We start from the raw sequence: 25,185 nt of genomic DNA on the forward strand, positions 1-25,185 counted from the left end.
GTGCTCTACCAGCTGCTTACCACAGTATGGCATCGGTGTGCTCCATGAGCCGTCCAGCAGACAGGTGGCCATGTCGAAGCCTTTTAGCGTGAAACCTGGATCACAGCTAAATAGAGCCTGACCTCCAACCCTCACATCCAAACTCTCCACAGTGCCGTGGTCCGGTGGCACAGGCTTCTTACACTCCAACACTGTGAGATGAGACACATATCTTCTGTCACTATTATATATTACCACATCATATTGATACCTTCTAACTCAAGGCATTCATAAATATATATTCTAAGTATATACATGTGTAAGTATTAGCAATGTATAATTAAGATAAATAAAAATAAATATGTGGAATTATCAATGTAAAATACACAAGGAAATATATATATATATATTATATGACATGTCATTCTATTTATTGTTTCTATTTTTTTTTTTTTTTACTTTGTGTCTTTTTATTTTACTTTTTGTAATTCAATTTTTTGATATTTTTATTCAAATATTTCAGTTTTCCTTTTCCTTAACCTCATTTTGGTCCATCCACTCATCCTGCATTATCTGCCTCAAAATATTATGTACAGACTTCGTTTCTTCTCCTTTTGTTAGTACACATTTCATGTTATTGATTTTGCCAGCAAGTTATGACCTTTTTTGTTTTTGTTTAGTTTTGTTAGTGGATTTTTAATGAGGACTATTAATATGCAGATATTTAACCTTTCCGTATACAGATTTAAGTAGACAGTTTACATAGCAGGCTAGTTAGCTTGCCAAGAGTCAAAGACTTCATGCATAACAAAATAAATCAATTGCAGCAGTAGATTGTCCAAAAATTTGTGAACTTCTGATCTTAAACATCCTGTTTTTCTGGAAACTTTGTGTGCAATGCCACTTCTTCATAAACAGTTTTCGTCATGTTCATACTTTCATACTGTTCAACAAAATTTAATTTTGGATGTAGACTTTTTTTTCTGGCATTTCCCTTTTTTTCAGTCATGATAAAGAAATTACATTGAAAATTACCATATGTCTTCTCTGGCACACCATTACTCAACTGTATAATTGCATAACAACTTCTGGTTAATAAATTCCATTGCAAAGCAGTGCAGTAGAGCAGCAGCTTGGCTGTGTCTCTGGCTTGATCAGCCCACACTTATGACCTGCATGTGCTGCGAGAACAACACACATTGGATTTCCTGTCATCTGTTCATCTTCAGCCTGCTCAGAATGTTACCTGGTAAGCTTCCCCCAAGCTGAATAACATTCATTATAATGCACGCCCCCTGTCATTTTGTAATTAGCCTGTGTGTGTGTGTGTGTGTGTGTAAGAGAGAGAGAGATTTTTACAAATGCTTATAAATCACACCTTCCAACTTTAAAGGCTAAAAGCCCCAGGCTCCTATAATTCTTTTCACAGCTCACAAAAATCACAAAACCACAATTAGGTTACTGAACATTTAATTAGATCATCATAGTTTAACTGAGTCATTACCTAGCAAAGACATGATGAAGACTAAGATTTCATGATAATGGCATAAAAATATTTTACTTGGAAAGCAATAAGAAGTCGTGAAGGATGAGGACTGAAACAGCTGTATTCTGTAGGGATAAAGCAATCTTTAAAATGTGGCTATTATGGTTATTGGGAATGAGATTTACATGATAAATAGAGTTGGGTAATTCCTACAACAATGCTTAAGACATTTAAACAAACATAGGCTGGAGAGATAAATGACTACAACACTGGCTCCTGATCAAGGTAGTTATCTTGACATGTTGTTGTACACCTCTGAAGGATGAACCTAACGCAGGTGTCACATGTAATATTTAATTCTAACATTAACAGCATAAAAGGAATCCTCCCTTAGTTCAGCTCACTCTCTCCATGATCCTCTGTTTCCTTCTTCTCATCCCTCAAATTGGGGAAAAATGCAATTGGATATCCAGAAAGCACGTAAGCCAAGCCAGCCGGAGAATAACCCACCCTGTTAAAATGCTCTGCCGAAGCTGTTATTGTGGTGAGGTGATAAAATGAATGTCATCTCAACCACAGCACACACAGTCCAAATCCAAATCCAAACCCAAACCTGGCCACGACCCTAACCACAGCCTCAGGCCTTCCTTCACACCCTCCAAACAATGCAGGCAATGATTGTCAGGAATGTTCAGAGCTCTCTTTTTTTCTCCAAGCTATTTATTGATATGCAGCAAGAAAAGCTTGATTGTGTCTATTAAATCCTGTGTATTGTGCCAATGTGTAAGCATTCACATAATGTCACAAGTGGATTTCGTAATTGTCACATTCTTGCACTGAGGCATATCCAAACCAGAATTTATGAAGCTCTCCTACAGTGAGGACAAGTTAAAGGCCACATGTTTTCCAAAGTGCAGTGAAGTTTTAAAATGGTGCTCAGTGCATACCTGGTAGTCTAGTGTATATTTCTCATGGGAACCAGGGATGTATGTAGTCACAGTGCGGTATGTAATTCCTCCTACAGATTTTACGGGCATGGAAAAAGCTGGCTCATATTAAAGGGAGGGTTTGTTTTGCTATTAGCTTTATAGAATCACATTTAGCCATGAAAATGAAACCAACAGACCCAAAATATAAGAAAAAAAAAGCAGAAACACTTTTCATTGGCCAGTCAGTCTTCACAGGAGCTGTGGGTATTGTAATAGCAAGGAAGTGGAAACATGTGGCAGCATTCAATCACACAAACATATGAGAGACATGGAGAGAGTGGAAGGTGGTCTATAAGTTACAGTGACTTTTTCATTGGCACTACATTCACACAAAAACACATTGTGTACACTGACACAGAAGCAATTTACTATTGAACTTTAATTTTCTACCGCAATGCAACTTGTATAAAACAGCAACGAGAACGCTATACTGCCAGTTAAAGGTGGTTGACAACCTCCAGTTTCTTTATGCTTTATTTATTCCAGTATAATCAGTAGTATTGCTACAGACCAGACAAAATAATAGAGAATAGCAATTAAATAAGGAAACCTGAATCTTTATGGATCTTACTAACTGCTTGCTGTCAGCTCCTGATGAGACTCTAAATGAATTTTTTTATTAAAGACAGGTGTATTTGCATGGTAAAGCCAAAAACCTATGGATAAAAGACTCAGTGCTACGCCGTGCTAGTATTAACTATAAAACATAAATATGTGTGCCACAAGTGCCTAATTAGAGTGTTCCAATAAAATAAATTTATTTTCTAACATCTCTCAATTCACTAAACCTTTAATAATAAATATTTCTTGATTCATCTACACCTATTCCGAAGTTAGTATTTCAAATCTGGGACTATTAAAATGAGGTCATTAAAACAAAATTGCTAAAATATATGTTTTACATATTAACATATTAAATATGCTGAAATTCTCTACATATTTCTGTATAGAGTCAGATCTGTGTATATATAAGATGGGTTGTGACGTTACTACAGTTTTAAAAGAATGTCAGTTGTTAATTAGATTAATCTCACACTCACATAATGAGAGAACTCTTACATTTAACTGAAGTAAATTTAGGCTCAAATAATCAAAAAGACTTGTGTTTCCATGAGATATGTTTCCAATTATATTTTACTTTTTTTAAGTTCATGTGAGTGTTTAGGAACACTTACAATATGTGATCATGAACTGTTTTCTGTTTCACTGGGTTATTAATATGAGGCAACACAGAGGCCAATTTCCCTTAGTCATTCATCAACATGAAGAATATTAGAGAATACACAAATGAAATGAGACAAATGTGTGTTGACCTCCATAAATCAGGAAATGGCTACATGCTTGATCCATATCCATATCCACAGTTAGGGCAATAATTAAGAAGTTTAAAACAACTGAAGCTGTAATGAGCCTTCCTGGAAGACGGTGCAAGTGTATTTTGCCCTTACATACAGTGAAAAAGATGGTTAGAGAGGCAATAATTTCTCTGAGTATCATAGTTGGAGATTTGCAGAAGATGGTAGCATTTTAGGGTCAACAATTAGATGTTGTCTACATGCCAGCAAACTATTTGGAAGGCAGGCCAGAAGAAACCACAAGCATAAGTGCCTAGGGATTGCCAGATACTACTGGAACCAGGTTCTATCGTCAGATTTTGGCAACTAACACTCAAGGAAGGTTGAGCATAAAAAGAAGGATCCCTACTTTTAAGTATGGTGAAAGATCTGTAATGTTATGGAGCTGAAAAATATGTCTGTCTCTGCCAAGAAGCTACACCTGGCTCATGTTTAGATCTTCCAGCAGGGCAATGATCCAAAACAATGTCTAAATTCACAGGAAAATATTTAAACGATCACAGAATCAAGCTTTTACCATCCTTGTCCCCTGATCTAAAACACCACTGAAAACCTCTCAGGTGAGTTGAAGATTAGAGTCAGGAAGAGGGGAACTCAGACCATGGAGTTTTTCCCTTATTTTCTCCCTAATTTGGTCCTAGCCAAATCCATCTCTCCTCTGTCATATGACTGAGTCAACTACCAACCTGAGAGGGTGAAAGCAAAGACATGCTTACTCTGAGACATGTGAAGCCAGCATTTTTTTCAAACTGCTGCTCATGCTGCATCATGGGGCAGCGTAACGCACTCAGACGAAAACAATATCCACCCTCTTACATGTACATGAGCTCACAGATGCACATGATTGGATAGAGTCACTATGATTGACAGCAGAGAGAGCATGTCATCCCTCTCACACAGAGAGCATAGCGGTGGCATTATCAGGACTGAAACACACAATCTCCGTTTGATAGAGTGAAATCTTTTCTGTTGAGCACTTTGTGGCAGGTCTGGACAGATTCTGCACTGAGGTATTGTCTCAGATTTTTGTCTGGTATTTTTTGGTATTATATCAGTCCTGGCAGAAGGAGGTTGAAGGTTTTTTTAATAACTTTGACACCCAGAAAAATGGGGAAGGTTGCGTCAGGAAGGGCATCTGGCGTAAAACCAGTGCCAATTCAAAATGCGTACAATGGAAGGTGATCCACTGTGGAGACCCCTAACGGGAGCAGTCGAAAGAACAACAACAACATATATGAAATAAGTGTTATTTATGTATTTTCGTAAAATTAATATACATAAATTAAATATTAGATTTCACTCATATTTGCAGGGAGAAATTACGCTACTTAACCACAAATACTTTGTCTTAAAATGATTTTTTAACCCATCTTTACCAAGGATGCCAATAATTCTGGAGATGACTATATATAGAACTAATGTATGTAGAGCTAATGGATCACTCACCATATTCACATCTCTTTCCTGTGTACCCAGCCAGACATGCACAGTGATAGGAGTGAGAGGAGTCCAATATACACGTGCCATCGTGCAGACAGGGGGAGGAGGTGCATGCTGCACAGTTTTTAATTGTAGAAGAAAGTCAAACAACAATTGGCATGGTTTAGTTGAAAATTATGGTTAAGAATATCAGTATGATATGCACAAAAATGAATAAATAAAATGAGAATTAAATTATTTCTGTAATTCAGGTTGTTTTAGTTAATGGCATATGTGTAGTTGTTATTTAGATATTATTCAGGATAATGTACAGAAAACAACATTTTAAGAACCTATATATATATATATATATATATATATATATATCTGTAGCATTTACACTCTGTCTTACCTGAGTTCTCCTGAAAGATGGCAAACAACCCATCAAAGTTCTTGTAGCCATCAGAAACAAACAGTATGTGCAGGGAATTGCCAGTGCTATGGATCGGAGGTGGGCGTTCATTTCCACAGTATCGACCAATCACTTGAGAGTTTATACTGTCACCATCTCTGACTTCTACATAGTCATAGCGACAAGTATGGTCAAATTCCAGACTCAGCATCATGAACCTGTCTCAGAGAGAGAGAGAGAGAGAGAGAAAGAGAGAGAGAGAGAAAGAGAGAGAGAGTAAAACTGTTTGAGGTTGTATAATAATAGGATATTTAACTGCATGCCATTTGGGCTCTCATCATTATTCCACTGCTGTCATTCGTCCACAGAATGTCCCTTTCTTTAGCAACCTTTTAATTAAGATAAATTGATACTTTGCTCGGTCATTTCATTTGAGTCACAGAGAACCCAACGCGGTCCTGCAAGCCATTAGCCCATATTAAATCACTTTAGTTCCATGGAAATTCCTGTTTCACTAAAAGAAATCAAGCATACAGTGCAATGTTTTCCTGGAACACTTATAGTCCTTTGCTTTTTTCTGTTGCTTTTTTGTGTTCTTTCTTTTTTTACTGCGATATAAAGGCTAATACAGAGCTACCATCCTAGTTAGCTAATGTGTTAACTGCACCATGAGCCATATTTTACAAGAGGTGAGAATGGTGCATTTTATTTCCGTTCTTTCATAAACACTGTCACAAAGTCAGACCAGCATTCTTGAGTCTTGAGTTTATGTGTTTTTCTACTTCTACCTTGTCTGCAGGAGACATTAAAGTGGAGAAAGCTATTAATTCATGATGCTCATGTTGAGATCACGGTTGTGCTGAGAGCCTGTAATTTCAGTAATGTCAGGGAACAAGGCTGCAGTTGTTTCTGTGTGCTGCTAATGGGACAATTGGTCATAAGTAAAACAAGAGCAAAGCAGGACAAATCTTAGCAATAACCAACAAGTTAGCAGCTATTTATATGATTTTATCCAGACGGGAACCTGTTGTGACATGTGTGTTGTGTTTTGATTACAAGTTCATATATTATACTGGTAACTCAATGATGTATTGGAAATGCTAGTCAGAGTAGTGTGTGGAAATGAGCACAAATATACATTCTCTTGCATTAATACTAAATAACTGTCTATATAAATATGCAGTGAGTATGGTACAGATACTTAAAGACAATGTGGAATTGACATCACAACATGCAATGTGTTTTCAAGAGAAAAAGCTCAGCATTTTCACTCGATGACAGCTGGGGGTGATGCGAAGGGAAGACCACCATTCTGTGATGTAGTAAAAAATCAGATGCACGCCAAGTTTCCATCATTGCATTCTGATAGGAGACTAGGGAAAAACAAGGATTTGATCTTTAAGTTATACAGATGAGTCATGCACAATATGACTAGGGACATGCATTAACATGTTATCCAGGTAGTCTATCTTGTAATATATTGTGCTTTCATCATACTGTATGTTTTTGCACAGAGGCCTGGCAAAACCTTTTGGATCACTGTGGCTGAATTCTGGCAAATAGTTTTTTTCTGAAAATATTCTATGAAAACCTATTAGAAACACTTTAAGATACCATAAATATGTTTGACCAACAATTGTTTTTATTTACCTTGTCTAGGCTATCTTCTGGATAAGATAATTGAGGAAAGAGAGAAGTTTAACAAACGCAGTTGCAAAAAACTGTCAGTCTGCCTTAAGATCGCTAAAACCTTGCTAGCTAAATGTGATTTCCTCACACACTGAACGGCAAGCTTTGATCAATTTGTTGGATAGCTGTGGACCATAATGACATGAATTTAAGCCTAAGTAATTCAGTCTGTAATCAGATACCGGCTGTCAAAATGTGATAGTCCTGTGCCACAGCTGAACTGGAAACTTTCGCTTTTTCTGGAACTTTACTTCTGGTTGAGATACACACAAAAGAGAAACATACTTCAGTTCAGGAAAGCTTGTAGTTTTCAGAACTATATCTAATAGATAATGTCAAAATCTCTCCGGGTGAAGAGTTCTTCCAGGCTGCCACACATTTAAGATGCTATAATCTTCTCTTGTACAAGTGTTGAATGAGAACATACCACTCACAGAAATGTACACACAGATACACACCCAAGTGTGATTCAAGTCCACTGACCTCCTTTGCAGCTGAGTCTGTTACATTCTGTGCTACTGAATCTTTCATCCAACATTTGAGAGCAGTAAATGAGCCATAATATTCTGGGTCCTGGTTCAAGTGTTTAATTGCATTCTGGGCAAACTCTAATTCCTGCTGACCGTCTCTGCAGTACAGAAAATCCATACAAAGGAGACATGTCCTTGTGACCCTGCTTTAGCAAGACACTGCCCTCTTCTAATTGTTCTTTTCAATGCATATAGCTCATTACAGGATGTGGTCACACACTTTTAGTCATGCACTCACCACACATATTTAAAGCACTGCAGAAGTGGATTAAATTAACATATGAATGTTGCTTTAAGCCACAAGGACATCTGAAGTTTTTTCTATGTCACTGTTCTTATATTTCTCCTTTCGCTTTTTATGCTTATCCTGTGTAAATGATACATTTAAGTGGTCACTATAGTATTTTGTTTTGTCTATTAAATCACTTTGTTAAAGTACAAATGTCAAGATGTCTCATATCATAGTGCATGAGAAATGGAAATGGTAATGTACATCTGCCCTGGTAGCAGACATGAAAATAGAAATGGAGATCATAGTGTAAAGCACAACCTGGAATGACCCCACGCTCTCAACTGTCTGCTTGATTAAGGGAACAAAGCTGAGAGAGTGACACAACTAGGTCAGAACATATGAGTATTGGTGGAAGCTTCTGCAGACAGATTAGTGCTTAAATGCCCAGACACTCTTTGCTACACATTAGTCATTATCGTTGTAGGGACGTGACACAGCCAGCCTTGGTAAACGCTTGGAGTGTCCAGGCAGCAAGGCTTAGTCTGAGCATGCCAGTAGTCATAACTTTCCATTAGCCAGAATCATCTCTGCCAGAATGAAGTAATGAGATAAAAGAAAAGACCCTAATTCCATTTACAGGCTGCTGAGCGACTTCGTAAAACAAAGCTGTGTAATTTGCCACAAGTCCACGTTGTGAATCAAAACCAGACGCTTCTTGGGAAGGCTTGTTAGGAGTGGTATACGGAAACATTTTGGCCTGTATATGTGTATTTATCATGGTACATGAGTAAAAAATGATCACATCCTCAACATTTTTGGTTCATTTTGGACAGTTATCAAATAAACACAGCTACTGCTGACACATCATCTGGAAACTTGTACTGATTCCTGGGCAGTGAAGAATAGAGCTCATACATGTCACAGAAACAGCTCCCTGCACTCCATTTCCGCAAATGTTATTAGACCTGAGTTTGGTCCAGCTGTAACATTTGTACTAAAAGATTAAATTCAACAATATATTCATATTGGGCAGTCACTGTATAATGACATCTCAGGTCTGTACCATTACAGAGATTGCATTACATGAAAGTTTTATGCTGGTATCATCAAAATGGCAACTTGAATGAGTTTTCTTTACCCAATTTTCTAACAAATTTTTACATTAAACTTATGTAGAATCTGTAAAAAAAAGTAGATTATTAAATACTGTCCTACCACCAAGATATATGATGTATAACTACATCACATGTGATTGCTTTAAGGCTTCCAAAAAATTTCATTAAAACACCGCAATGAAATGCTTACCAAAGGGTCTACATGATTCCTCAATCTTGGGGGAATTCAATATATCAGTTAATCAAATCAAATGATCAAATATTTCACTGAAATATCGCACTGTTCCTTTAATTTAACTCAAACTGTTTTCATTGGACAGCACAGCCCACGTGAATGTCCTTTGAGGCCCCCGAAACAGCGCTCATAGACACTCAGAGAAGCTGTGCATCTCTGGGTGTCTACAGCAGATTCAATTACAATGTTCTGAGTTTAGTGTAAAAAGTGTCAAGCAGCAGCTGATTGTTGAAAATAAATTGTACTAGTTTTAATAGGGATTACCCTCTTACTCAAGTGTTAAGTTTGGCTGTTTTTCCACAACATTTATTCTTTCAGGAGCTGAAGATCAAACCATGTGCATTAAAATTAAAAAAAAAAATTAATGTAATGTAATGTAATGTAATAGTCTTTCACTGAATGTTGGTATTTTACATACATTACACTTTGTGTGAGGCATTGAGTTCTTTCTTTCTTTCTTTCTTTCTTTCTTTTTTTTTGAAGAGAGGTATGGGGTTAGATGTCTGACCCAAGCAGAGAACTTGGCCTCATATCAAATCTCAGTGATGACCTCTAAATGGTCTGAAAGGTCAAAAGGGTCGAAAGGGCCTCATAGTTCTCTGTGACAAACTGCACACTGTAAAACGACATGCACACACTCTAAGCAATTTATAAGAAGATAAATGTAAAAGCTGAACCTTATTTACAAGACAAATGATATTTTTAATCGGTACAATCCATTTACCATTTCAAGGCTTTAGAGATCTTGCCCATGTGCTCATGGTCTTTGACAGTATTTGTTTTTTGCTGCTAAAGATTTGACTTAATTATTTGAAGATGCAGAATTATTTAAGCTCCTGCCAAACATGTACATTTACACAGAAATTTAATGGCAATAAGGAAGGGAAGAGGTTAATAAGGAAGAGGCTGGGTGTGAATGGCCAGGATTGAATCTTGGAAAGAATGATGCAAAAACTTAGGGAGAAGATGCAGCTTGCATGCAGGCATGCGGACTTGCATGTTGGATAGAGGTCAACACATTTCCTGGAAAGAAATGACATTTTGGTGACTTTTTATTGAGTGATGCACAGACATCTTTTGAGGTGACTGATTTTAAAGCACTAAGAAGCTAGAACATGGAAAAGCAGAAAGTTAAGAATGAAGAAGAACAGGAGAAATGACTGGAAATTAGAATGATTCAGAAATGGAGGTGGTGTTGGCCATTTATTCTATTATTCAAATTTTTCTTTTAAGAGGTAAAGCAATTCTGATTTCCTGGGTTTTGTGATGGAATTGTTAGTAGCATTGTTTCTGTTATTGCTATTAGTACATAGATTTTTAATGAGTTATATATGAAGATATATAGTATGAAGTGGAGTGAACTGCAGTAAAGGAGGTGCATTTATATGATTAAAGAGAGAAACAGAGATGGTTTGCATGGGAGCAGTTTGTGCCAAAAAGTGAGAAATGCCTACCTGAGTTCTATAGTGAAAGGCTGATTAACCTGCAGGGTCCACTCACAGCGGGCATTAGTGGGGTAACTTTCCAAAACCAGATGACCTTGCCGCTTCCTGATCACACCACCACATGCTACAATGTAGATATACATATACGTCTCCATCAATTTGTTCATTCACTCATTCATCGTTATTTTCATTTTTTATCATTTGTAGGTATCATTATGCAGTCTCTAAATATCTTTTAACTTTCAACTGATACAAAATTTGATTGAAATTGCCGGCAGTTTGGAGATATCATCAATGTGTTAAGTGTCTATGAAAGAGTGACACGTGAGATATGGACGTTAGATGAAGCTTACTCAGACAGTCACCACCAGACCACCCAGGACGGCACTCAGCACAGTATTGGCCCTTGATGAAGAAGTCGTCCCTCGGCCCCCATGTCCCATTATTGCACCGCTTGCAGTTTTCAAATATGCTGCAGCCTTTGACAAGAGGACAAAGCAGTCAGAAAGAAAGGTGTTGATGTTTGACTGTTCGATGTTTGAGGAATTATAAAGCTATGTGGTAACTCGGCTTTTCTCCATGTCTAACAGGCTTCCAACATGTGCCCATAAACATATAAGCTGTTAAAGACATTATAGTTGAGCTAACTGAGAAGGAACTTCCTGAAATAGACATGTTCACAGAGCTCTGGAGAAATCCTGCCAGTGGGGATGAGGTGTACATATGGAGTGAGAAACACTAAAAAATAAGTAAGAGTTGAAGATATAAAATTCTGTGAACAGTTTCAGGAGCTCTATGACTACGTCACTGTGCAGTCAGAGTCCTCACTTTATGAGGCTATTATTTTTTAATGACTTTTTTCTTAAAATTTTGGCAGTAAAACAGTTGCCTAGGTATGAATCTAACTATGAACATCTGGTATTTGTGAACACATTCACACACACACACACACACGCACACACACTAAACCTAGAATATGTCCGTATACACCCTCACTGGGTTCAAGTTTAAAAACAAGTAAAAACAGCACAAGATTTATAGAAAATCCCATATTGTGTCATCTGGGCTTTCACACTGAGCCATCACAATCAATTTTCCTTTACCTAATGACCCTAAATGTTTCCTTTGCCTCCAGTTCCACATTCATGACAGTTATTTGAGGTGTAATCGCAAAAATCAAATATCTAAAGAAACACTATAGTCCTTGTTAGAGAAAGAGCAATGAAATGAAAGTCTACAGAGCTGCACAGTTTATGAAGTTTCAAAGGGTGAAGAGGGCCATGGGAGTTTGGAACAGGAGTCTGGGGTGTATCAGATATCCTGACGTCAAAGGCAGAGATAGAAAGTTATGTGATGTGTTCTAGGTGTGATTCATTGTCTCAGTTCTAAGGCATGAAAGGAATAAAACACAACAGGCTGTGCTGTTATTGGAAAACGATCAATGATGGCGTGGTGTGATGTGTGCCAACTTAAAGCATGGAATTGATTCATTTTCAATAACAGCATGTCCCAAAGTGTTTCATTCTTCTTATGTCAGCAATTTGTCAGCAATTATAATGCCAGGTCATACCTTTTATTGATATATAGTCACATTTAATGTTGCGGAACGTCTGTGGAAGAAGTTAGTTCCTGATCACTTACATTATATCACCACATCAACATTTTTAATCCTTTATCAGACAGAAGTGTCTGCCATACAGGTCTCTGTGAATTAGCTGTCACTATAGAAGCTGTCATGTATTAGAACAAGTGCATTAATATAAACCTGTGGTTTGCCTTGCAGCCAGAACTACTGTCAGAGCTACTGTTATAAAAATGAATCAATACCTTCTGATTTTCAATCAGATTCAAGAATTCAACAGGACTGTGGTATAACTAAGGAATAAAGCACAATATGGTGAAAATAATCAACAATGCGGTGCTGTGATGTGGCCCCACTGCAAAGTGAAGTTAACAGCATGCCCTGAATTACATTTCTACCAAACAACTTGCAACAATTACGCAATCGTATTTATCAAAGATGTTTTATCCTTTTATAGTAACATTTAATGTGGAATGTTCACAAGACAAGTTACTTTCTGTTATCACTTACTTTATAACAGTTATAAAAGTCATTCCTGCACCAGCCTCACTTTCTTCTCTTTCTCTTGAAGCTATTATCACAAACAACTCAGCTTCTCGTGTTAGTGAGAAACCACAAACTGTAAAGCATTCCATCCTGAGAACTTTCATTGAGGCAGAAAATTTAACGTTACAACTTCAAAGTTAAAGCATGTGGAGCCTCCTTCCATAAACGTTAAAACGAGTTCTCTTTAGAGAAAGCTTTACCATAGCAGTCAGTATAAATTTTTGTTGTTATTGTTAACAGCACTTAAAATCAGTTTATTCTTGGCTTAAAGTATGTGAGTGTCTTCCATACAGCATATTAGAACAAGGGCATTAACATTCCCGTGATTTGCCTTGACTACTGTCAGAGCTGCTGTTAGAAAAAAATTGTTATATAAAAAATAAAAAAACACCTTCTGACCAATCAGAATCGAGTACTGAACAAACACATGCATTTCTCTGACTCTCATATCAAATGACTGTAATTTACATTGAATTTGTGTGTGAAGTTGGACGTCTGATTTACCTGGATGGATGATGCAGGGATCGCATTCATGCCGAGCGTTCCTGCAGCATGGAACGGCATATCCCACTTGTGTACCCTGAAGAGGGCATTTACATCGGATCACATCATATTCGCAACATCCTCTACACATTACATTCCACTCTGGGCCAGGGCAAAAGTTATACAGATATCTGTAGTCTGAAAGACAAAATGGATTAATGTATTAACATATTATTCTATTTAGTACATTTGTGAAGATTTGATGAGCTTAAAAGTTTGAGACACTGGGGGCTGCTTTTCCACACACTCAGTGAGACTTGGACTATTTTCTCTGCAAATTCAGTTTTTCCTTGCTATTAGACTTGTAAGACTGCCTATTAATATTTTTAACATGACCTCACTGCTGCAAAGCATGTCTGTAGTGTAAGAGAACTGTAAATGTCGCAGGAATGATTTAGTGCAGTATAGTAACTTGCATTTTATTATTTGAAATGAGTTATAACCCAGAAAAAAACCCATTTGTGTCTCTATTAGTTAACAAAATCCAGTGATGTAGCATGTCCTCATATAGTTTCCTCACATAAGTGACTATAGATGTGTTTATATGAATATCTGACTGTTTTGACATAATGGGAATATTTAGCTGATCCCCACAAGGAAAACTGTGTGTGTGTGTGTGCAGCTCAACAAATACACAGTCATAGCCCCTGGGAATTCTCTCTTTCCAGCTTATCGGGCATTTCAATGGTTTTCTAAGGAACATTAAAACAAAAAAAAATACATCTTACTCCAGGAATTGCTTTTCTGATGATAAACTAAATTAAACTGAAATCTAAATATTTGTTGGGCCATGCTTTATTTCTGTTTGTCAAAGAGTGAGATGGGGAATCTCAGAGGCTGAAGCACATGGTCTGCCTTATGTAACCTGGAGTTTAAATGCCCTCAGCTGAGAGGTGGAAACTCAGCCATGGAATGAGAAAACAGAGAAAAACAGAAGCTTTGATTTGCAGCACTGAGCAGTTCTCCTCAGCTCACTGTTCATATGCTCCACATCTCCCATGGCAACGTCCTCATACCGTGTTGTTATTGTTGTTGTGGTACAAACTGTGAAATCTCCCTCTGGCGAACAAACGAATTATGATTCATCACGGTTTATCCTTGTGCAATGCGGACATTCAACTGAAGCGAATCCATGTTGTCACATTATTTTTGTGTAAGAGAGAGAATGCTAGCCAACTTTAGATCCAAACACTGCTAGGAGTTCATCATGACTCAGACGCCAGTAATCACAGTCTTCTGGAGAAAAACAGTGGCAGGACCAGGCCCATGTTAAAACCTTTTAGGGGCTTGAAGGGAACATGCAAGGCTCTCACCACATAAATTACTTGAAATAAATGTAGACATACTTTAACAATCACTGAAGTTGTTTTATATTTAGAAAAGGAGTGCTAAAAATCCCATATAGGCATAAAGACAGCCTTTATTGTCACATACACTGATCAGCTATAACATTAAAACCACCTGCAAAATATTGTGTAGGTCCCCCTTGTGCCACCAAAACAGCTCTGACCCATCGAAGCATGGACTTTACAGGACCTCTGAAGGACTTCTGTGGTATCTGGCAGCAGATCCTTTAAGTCCTGTAGGGTGCAAGGTGGGGCCTCCATGGATCCTTCTTGTTTGTCCAGACACACCCCACAGATGCTTGATCAGATTGAGATCTCAGGAATTTGGAGACCAACTCAACACCTTGAACTCTTTGTCATGTTCCTCAAACCATTCCTGAACATTTTTTGCAGTGTGGCAGGGTGCATTATCCTGCTGAAAGAAGCCACTGCCATTAGAGAATACCGTTGCCATGAAGAGGTGTACTTGGTCTGCAACAATGTTTAGGTAGGTGTTATGTGTCAAAGTAACAGCCACATGAACGCCAGGACCCAAGGTTTCCCAGCAGAACATTGCCCAGAGCATCACACTGTCTCCGCCTGCTTGCCTTCTTCTCATAGTGCATCCTGGTGCCATCTCTTCCCCAGGTAAGCGACACACACACACTCGGCCATCCACATGCTCATGTGCCCATTGTAAGCGCTTTCGGCGGTGGACAGGGGTCAGCATGGGCACTCTGACAGGTCTGTAGCTACTCTTCATACACAGCAAGCTGCGATACATTGTGTGTTCTGACACCTTTCTATAGTCATATTCAGAATGAACTTTTTCAGCAATTTGTGCTACAGTAGCTCTTCTGTGGGATCAGACCATACGGGCTAGCCTTTGGTCCCTACACACAGCATTGGGCATCCATGACCTTGTCGCCGGTTCACCGGTTGTCCTTCCTTGGACCACTCTTGGTAGGTACTAACCACTGCATACTGGGAAAACCCCACAAGACCTGCCGTTTTGGGGATGCTATGACCTAGTCGTCTAGCCATCACAATTTGGGAGCCCCTGGAGCAGAGAGGGCTTTACTCAATGGCCCAAGAGTTGCAGCTTGAACTCAACAACTTGAATTTAGGGGTCAAATGTAGAAAACATTGCATTATGGGCCACATGTTATTTGTAATCGTAGAAATTAAGATGTAAATATTAGCTCTGTCATTGCCACCATTATTTTGCCTTTTAATTTAACTATATAGCCTAATAAGTATATTTTAAGACCATTCTGCAAATTTCTCTCACTTATTATAGATCATTACAGAATTTGCTTGCTGGCAAATTAAGCATTTAAAGAAGATTTTAATCAGTTAAGAAGATTTTGCTGGTGAGCCTGAAATTTCCTGCCTTCTATTTTCATTTATTTTGGTTTCTTCCAGATCTATCAACATGCTCATGTGTCCTCCAGAATTATTGTCATTAGCATTTTAAAGAGGCCAAAGGTGGAGGAGATCAGAATCTAATCCTTTTTTATGCATTCAGTTTTATGTGATAGTGACCAAGAAACCCAGAATGTTTTTTAAAAAACTTGTTAAAAGCAAGGTGACTTTTACTTTCATTTACTGTTTTTGTTTCAGAGCTATCATCGGGCAACAAATGGTGCTTGAGTCATAACATGAAAGCCTCCCAGAAGAGTGGAGGCTGTTATAACAGCAAAGGGGGGACCATCTCTTTGTTAATGCCCATGGTTTTAGACAGGGCACATATAGTTGTGATAGTCAGGTGTACAACTACAGTACTTTTGGATATATAGTTTATGCAGTCCTTACCATCAACATTACAGTGTGGCATTTTATAACAGACATTGTCTTGAATTTCCCCTATGGTGGATCAATACAGGTACATCTTATCTTATCTTATCTTATCTTATCTTACTCAACATATTTTCAATCCTTTCTACCAAGGAGTCTTAGTACAAATATAAGTCTAAACTAATGCCAACACCCTTTCTAGTGTTTGGCTCGCCCCATAAAAAATGCAAAACTGATCTTTTTCTTTTTCCATTTTGTGGGTTTCCTTGACAAAGGATAGAACACATGAATATTTATACATGAAAAAATGGCTCATTACTTAGGGACTTGAAAATATTTAACAGACTGAATGAACTTTCATAGCATCAGACATTTCTGATCTAGTTAATTGTGTGTGTGTGTGTGTGTGTGTGTGTGTGTGTGTGTGTGTGTATTTGTCTTTCACTCCCAGAGTGAAAGGTGTTGAACTCTCAGAATTATAGCAAGGCACAACCTGCTTAGATCACAATCAGACATTTAAAAGTTTAAAAGAGTGTTAAAGCTTTTATACAACGATACAATGATTCTGGTATAGGTGATATATTTTGCACAGTGGTCTGCAAAGGTAGGATCTAATGGGACGGATTACAGTTATTTGTGGTGCATAAGTGTTGATCAACATTTTTACAGAATGTGAATGTCTGTCAGTAGTCCAGATTATAATCACAATGAATCTCAACTGTGCTATGTGGTGTGTGTGGTGAGAGATTTGTGGGAACACAACAGGCCACATTCTTAATTGAAGCCAAGATTAGTATGGGCCCCTCGTTTCTAATCTCTTCCTCATCAAAAACCAAAAATACATATTACACATACAAGTGCCTGCAATTAAGAGAATATAGGGATTAGCATTACTCTATATAGTTGAATACTGTAAAGTATATAGTGCTATAGTGCCCCCCTATAATGTGAATGGGCTGTTGGTTATTAGCTTAAGTAGGAGAATCCAGCATGTTATCTAAGATCTGTCTGGGGTGACAGACACTCCCTTAAGACCAGGTGAAAAAAACTATGTGCGTGAGAGTGCTATGGTTGTGTTATGCTTATGTTACCAAGATGCTACTTGATGCACTCAATGGGTATGTGAGTACTTTATAGGCTCTTAGGCTCTCTATGGTTTACGTAATAATGTTAAGATTTACGTAGCCAAGGAGAGGAAGAAAGTCTCAACTGGCTTCTTTACAAGGCAAACTGCAAGACAAGAACATTGATCAAATAAGTGTGATGCTATTAGGCATCCCTTAGATATTCTTTAACTTCCTGTTGATATGCATTCTATTGATTGAGCACAGTAATCATTCATATAATACTATGTAATGAAAGCCACTAAAAGGCTTACTATCACATGTCAGTCAAAGACAGGTAATTCTATCATTTTCATGCCTGTACATCATTAACAACTTATATAATAATATATGCACTTAAAAGATATCCTGAAAGATTTGTGCATTCAGAGGAATGTGAACAATACTTGCTATTGTTTTAGGGACCCTTTATGTGGTTTCCTTTGACTAGTTTCACACTAATTAAGGAAAATTATTCCAAGCATCTTTATGTTAAGCAGACCCACAGCAGTAACTAAAGCCTTCTGAGTAGAAGCTGTTATTTATTATTATTATAATAGGGTCTCTATTACTAAAGTCACAGCCGAACCCTCAATGAGTTTTTTAAATACACTGATTGAGTATACGGTTAACTGAGGCCTTTGTAAAGATGAGTCCTGCACATCTGCAACATATAGAGCTGGCTAACTTTATGACCTTCTGAAATAAAATTGAGATGTACAGACCTTCTGGTCTTAAAATCATTCATGTGTCTCTGCACCCCTACCCACCATTATCTGAAAGCAGGTTTACATTTTATAATGTAGTGGTTAATATTTAGGCTAGCATGCACACCTTCACTCAGGCATCCACTCAACACCTGCAAAATGCATCCAGATTACAGAGCTCAAATCTGCTGTCATACTTTACAAGCAGAGAGAACCCCCGAAAGCATGAAGAGTGTGTGTGTGTGTGTGTGTGTGTGTGTTTGTGTGTGTTTGTGTGTGCGTGAGTGTACACACATGCGTGTGTGCGTGTGTGGTGTATGTGTGTGTTTCACTTACTATGATCTAATTAGATATTTTTGGAAAGAAGCATTATTTGCCTACATAATGGGGAAAAGGGTTTGGGAGAAATATTGTTGGAAATACTTTGGAAAGAACTTTGGCAAAACAAGAAACCCCACAATAATAATTTAATATATGTGGAACATAAATACAGCTCATCCACTCACACCACATTGACATTTAAGTAAACGTTTTATAGACTTTGTTTAATAAATTTTTATTGACCTTTTTGGCTCTCGCTCACATTATCCTTGTTTTCATTCAAGCCTGGTATCTTCTTTTTCTTCTCCTTCTCCTTCTCATTTGTCTGCTCTCTCTCTCTCTCTCTCTCTCTTTTTCTCTGCACAGTCCATTTCCTCATTCTATGTTAAAGACAACCCAAATGTTCTGTGCATCACAGTACACATTCCAAGTCTTCAGATTCCAGTGCATTCATGCAAATCTCTCTTTTAACTTTACTGGATTGTATAATTGCTATCTACTTTTTCCTTTCCAGATGTGCACTGCTTAGCTCTGACCAGCATCTGCAGAAGGATCGGGAAACCAAAAATATCTCTCAAAATAGCTCCCAAACTCATGCCACCAAGGACGATCATCTTCCGCTTCACAGGCCAAAGGTCTTCAAAGACACTAGCCAAGCAGCAACTTTCCCAAAGCATTTCCTATATTCAACCAAGAGAAACAGCAACTTCTCCCAGTACCTCCATGCAGACATGTTCTACACTCCTATGGCCAACTGATTTGAAGACAGGTTGTATGAATTACAGCATGTTGATTTGTGGTTTTAGACTGGTTTTCTGTGGTTTTGAGTGGATGCAGACGCTGATAGTATCGCTGGGAACAAAGTCCTCTGAAATCTCCTCCAGAATTTTCCAGGACTTGTTACTCAGCTGTGACCCCAGCTAAACTATAAATCATTTTACCTCACTACAGACCTGATCTACAGTACTGAACTTTGTTCCGTCTGTGTCTGACTCCGGGCTGCTGTAGGATTTTGAACTTGCTTACTCATCACAAAACTAAAAATAGTCCCGTGGTCATCTTCCATTTGCAACATATTAAAGCACTGAAAAGGTTATGCTTTTCAGTTCATCAAGAAAACCATTGTTGTAGTGAATTGTACTGTTTGTTAGACAAATTAAACTAGTACTTAGCAATAATTAGACTTTGGTAATAGAAAAAAAGCTGATTCTAAAGTATAGTAATAGTTAGCATTTTCTATATGTGCATGAGCCTAGTATAGTGACAATGGTCAACATACTTGTCAAGAGTTTGGTGTAGACATTAATGAAGCCACATACGGTTTTTCACTTGACCCTGAGACCAAATGTTTTTATGTAACACAGCTCTGATTTTACAGTGAAGCCATCCAGCCCATGCAGCTGGCCTTCTTCATCTCCCTGGTCTCATCTCATCTTTTCTCTATTGTTTTGCTGGCTGCTCTCTGCTCCAGTTGTTTCAGGATGGCTCCCAAAACTAAGCAAGCAACTACAGCTGATGAGTCTTGTGTCTGCCAAAACATGAGCACACAGTCACAGATGGTGCTGAAATCTTGATCTGCAGTTCAAAGAGTAAGCACAATTTGAGTTAACAAAGTGCACACTGTACTGCGCTTATGTCATGGATGAAAAGCTCCCTCTGGCTCTGATGTCTCACTGATGTGTAAGGAGTTGGCTGATTCGGGGCTCCTGAGTGGTGCGACTGTAAAGATTTGGAAGAGAGCAGGTTTAAATCCCAGTAATGCCACAGCCGTGTGAGGACAGGAGTACAGGTGAGCATAATTGGCCCTGATTTCACAGACATTTATCTGTTTACAGAAACAGAGTATGATCTCCTCCAAGCATGTTTAGCTGCCATGGGAAGCTAAATGACTGGGAGTTTAACAAGCTATTGTTATCCCTCAGACTCCTGTATTTTAAACAATAAGAAGTGACTTCATTAGATAGCCAGTATGTTGGAAACTGGGGGAAAAATCAAGTAAATTGGGTTAAATCTGGTTGATTTCATGTGTTTGGTTTGGTTGTTTTTTAAAGAAGCAAGACCTCAATGTCATAGGAAGAAGATTTAAATTCAATAGAGAAAAGTAAAGAAAAAGGAAGAAACTTTGAGAGGAAGCGGACAGGCAGTGAGCCAGTGAAGTGTATTTGTTGTGACGCGGAGTGTGGAGCAAAAAAGCCGACTGTAGCACTGTGCACTACTCTCTGCTACAGCTGTGCTAGTGATTAACTGATGCCTGAGTGATTTAGCAGGCATGGAAAAGGAAAATCCTCTGGGTTTCTTCAGACATTGCCTAAACCACAACATACACAGACACATACTATTCATGTTTAAATGTACATCTCTGGTTAACTCAAACAGTAAATGTTTCCAAAGAAAATTGCAAACTAGCTGAATGCAGCAACATGAAATGTGTCCATGGGGTCCCCTCCACCAGGTCCTATATGTATTAGCATGTGAGGTAAGACATAACATTCAGATGAACTAATATTACTTTTTCAAGTGTGCTTTTTTTACACTAAGAGATTCAACTCTTGCTCATCCATTTCCACTGTAAATTAGTGAGTACATTTTGCTTATAAATCACATTTAAAACAATGTAAGTTGACCAAAGTACTGTACATAGTTAAGAGCATATAAAATAAAAATATACAGAAAAACAAAAAAACAAAAAACAGAACATACAGTCAGGTCCGGAGTTTTTGTGATTTGGTCTTTATACTCCACCACAATGGATTTGAAATAAAACAATCAAGATGTGATCGAAGTGTAGACTTTCAGCTTTATTTTAAGAGGTTCCACAAAAATATGGCATTTACCATTTAGGAATTACAGCCATTTTAAGCAAAGTACCTACATTTTCAGGGGCTCAAAGGTATTTGGGCAAAGTGACATAATTGTAAATATAACCATAATTTTAATACTTGGATAAAAATCCAGACTGCCTGAAGTCTGGAGCCCATGTTCTCAAAACTCAAATTCTGAGTTTCTTCCCTGGAGATGCTTTGCCAGGCATTCACTGCAACCACCTTCAGTTGCTGCTTGTTTGTGGGTCTTTCTGCCTTCAGTCTTGTCTTCAGTAAGTGGAAAGCATGCTCTACTGGGTTGAGATCAGGCGACTGACTTGGCCATTGAAGAATATTCCATTTCTTTGCCTTCAAAAAGTCTTGAGTTGCTTTCGCAGTATGTTTAGGGTTATTATCCACCTGCACTGTGAAGCGGCATCCTATCAGTTTTGTAGCATTCGGCTGAATGTGAGCAGAGAGTATAGCCCTATATAACTCAGAATTCATCTAGCTAATTCTGTCAGCAGTCACATCATCAATAAACACCAGTGAGCCCGTTCCATTAGCAGCCATACATGCCCATGCCATAACACTTCCTCCACCATGTTTGCCACATGATGTGGTATACTTTGGATCATGAGCCGTTCCTTTCTTTCACCATACTTTTCTCTTCCCATCATTCTGATACAAGTTAATCTTGATTTCATCAGTCCAAAGAATCTTATTCCAGAACATGGGAGGCTTTTTTACATGTTTTCTGGCAAAGTCTAATCTGGCTTTCCTGTTCTTGAATGTTACCAGTGGTTTGCACCTTGTTGTAAACCCTCTGTATTTACATTCATGAAGGCGTCTCTTGATTGTAGATTCTGACAATGATACACCTACCTTCTCCAGAGTATTCTTGACTTCTGTTGATGTTGTGAAGGGGTTTTTCTTCACCAAGGAAAGGATTCTGCGATCATCCACTTTAGTTGTCTTCTGTGGTCTTCCAGGCCTTTCGATGTTGTTGAGCTCACCAGTGCTTTCTTTCTTTTTAAGAATGTACCCAACTGTTGATTTGGCCACACCTAAGGTTTTTGCTATCTCTCTTATAGATTTATGTTGTTTTTTCATCCTAATGATGGCCTCCATCACTTGCATTGAGATCTCCTTGAACTTTATATTGGTAGCTCCAGTCGAACAGCTGCCAAATGCCAACTCAATATCTGATATCAACTCCAGACCTTTTGCTTCATTTGTTTTGAAGTAAGGAGGGAATGGACCGCACCTGGTCGATTAACTTCTTGTCAGTCAATTGTCCAAATACCTTTGAGCCCCTGAAAATTGAAGTACTTTGCTTAAAATGGCTGTAATTCATAAATGGTAAATGCCATATTTTGTGGAACCTCTTAAAATAAAGCTGAAAGTCTACACTTCAATCACATCGTGATTGTTTTATTTCAAATCCATTGTGGTGGTGTATAAAGGCAAAATCACAAAAACTCCATCATTGTCCAAATACTTCCAGACCTTACTGTATATAAAACAATGATATGAGAAGAAATATAACATGCATGACACAACCATACAGATCAAACTACTAATTTGTAAAAGTATGCTTTTATTATTGATTTAAAACCCATTATAGTAGGAACACACCTGATGTCCAGTGGGAGCCTGGTTCACAACCTCAGCACAGCCATTGCTTCGGCCAAGATCGTGGAGCACCCAATAACTACTGGCCTGCTATTGTTATCCATCTGTGATCCACTGTCCACCATATCAGTTGACTAGTATTACTACATACAGAACCGATCCTAATAAAAAATTTTAAAAAACACCATAGAGACCTTAAATTGTCCATATGCACAATGTATATTTATATCCCTGAAAGAAAAGAGGAAAGTATGTTTAGACCTCTGAATGAGGTTCTGCTCTTTAGACTGACCTAACACAACTGTACTCTCAAGCCCTAATCTGGACCACAAAGCTGCTCTGAAATAAGCCGGAGATGATTCATCAACCTGATGATGCATCTCTGTTGAGTTCACCTCTTGGTGACTATCTCAGTGCTATTGGCAGAAGCTTCTTCTCTAGAAAATTCCCAGTCAAGTTGCTTAGCCTTGACCCTATTATCACAGCTAGTTTGTCACCCATTGGAAAGATTGATTATACAAGCACTGAGACACTAATTGTTTCTCTTTAACCCATGTAATTATTTCGACATGTGGCGAGTCCAACACACACACACACACACACACACATATATATATATATATATATATATATATATATATATATATATATATATATAGACCTATGGCAATATTCAGAAATAGATTCAGACAGAATCAAGACTCAGATTCATCTTTTGTTTTGTTTTGATTTTGTTTCATAATCAGTATCGGTACGCAAGGGGAAATTCTTCACATTTTTTGCATCTGATACTTTAGATATCCAAAACACAAGCATGCCATGGGTGACCACGAGAGAACACAATACCTAATAACAGCTAACACTAGGCAACAGAGAGGTGATTCCCTTCAAAACATGAACAGGGATACACGGATTTGCCCAGGATTCCTGAAGAGTGACTTAGGTGTCTTGTGACTTGATTTTTTTTAGGAACATCCTGAAACAGTCTCGCATAAATATTTTCCACTTGCTCTCTAATGTGTCCTAACTGTTGAAGTGTGACTAAGAGGAATGACGTAAAGCACGCTGAAATTCAAAACAAAGAGAGCCACAACAGCAACACGGTCCATATACAAGTTCTCTAGTACAAGAGTCACACAGAAAGTGTAAAAGAAAGAAAATAAAAGAAAGAGGAAGGAGAAGGAGAGAAAGGACTGCTGATGCTGTCTTTAAGGGAACAAAAGATCAGGATACAGATTCTTGTTAAAACTTAGTCATAGCGATAGCTGAAATGGACAGATATGAGTCAGACTCTTACCATATGGCCATGCCATCCCTGAAGAGACCAGGAGGAAGATGAGAAGGAGAACGAAGAGCAGGGAGGTGTGAGGGAGCATGCAGCATTGCCGCTGGCTCTGCCTCTGCAGCCGTGCCGCTGAAGGCATGCTGCTCTCTGGAGCGCTGTTTACTTTCTGAGCTCAGCTGGTTTGACATCACCCCTCGCTCTTTCATTCCCTCCCTCTTACACACACGCGCTCTCTCTCTCTCTCTCTCTCTCCCAAACACCGGCGCTCTCCCCTTTCTTTTTTTGGCACTCACATTCTCATTCTCCTCCTCCAGCTCTGTCTGTCTTTCTTTTGTTTGTCTCTCTCCCTCTATTTATTTCATTTTCACTTTACTATTTCTATCTTCTATTAGCCTTTCGACATCTTTCTAACTCTGTATCTTTGTCTATCTGCCTCTATTTCTTTCTCTTCCTCCTGGCTTCATGTTACACTTAGGCCTCATAAGACTATCCATTAGACTATCCACCTTGGACAGCCCTCCAAAAAAACACCACTCTTCTGATACTGGCTGGGTAACATCATTACTGCTGACTGAGTGTAGAGTCCAAACATAGACCTCATTTAACCAATGGAAGTCTCTCTCAAATTACACCAGTGAACCTACAGTATCAGCT

General features: G+C 38.3%; 1 protein-coding gene across 1 annotated transcript in view; it reads right to left on the reverse strand.

Annotated features, from left to right (window-relative positions):
• pamr1b (peptidase domain containing associated with muscle regeneration 1b) overlaps window positions 1-24,729 on the reverse strand; it is a 31,167-nt gene extending 6,438 nt beyond the window's left edge. The window contains exons 1-7 of the mRNA XM_026919778.3: window positions 24,544-24,729; window positions 13,519-13,695; window positions 11,240-11,365; window positions 10,896-11,010; window positions 5,641-5,858; window positions 5,256-5,363; window positions 21-191 (exon numbers count right to left, since the gene is read on the reverse strand). Of these exons, the coding sequence (XP_026775579.3) occupies window positions 21-191; window positions 5,256-5,363; window positions 5,641-5,858; window positions 10,896-11,010; window positions 11,240-11,365; window positions 13,519-13,695; window positions 24,544-24,670 (1,042 nt within the window). The 5' untranslated portion in view covers window positions 24,671-24,729. The remainder of the gene's footprint in view (window positions 1-20; window positions 192-5,255; window positions 5,364-5,640; window positions 5,859-10,895; window positions 11,011-11,239; window positions 11,366-13,518; window positions 13,696-24,543) is intronic.
• Window positions 24,730-25,185: the final 456 nt, after the last annotated feature.

This window comes from Pangasianodon hypophthalmus, chromosome 9, assembly GCF_027358585.1.
Source record: "Pangasianodon hypophthalmus isolate fPanHyp1 chromosome 9, fPanHyp1.pri, whole genome shotgun sequence".
Taxonomy (NCBI): domain Eukaryota; kingdom Metazoa; phylum Chordata; class Actinopteri; order Siluriformes; family Pangasiidae; genus Pangasianodon; species Pangasianodon hypophthalmus.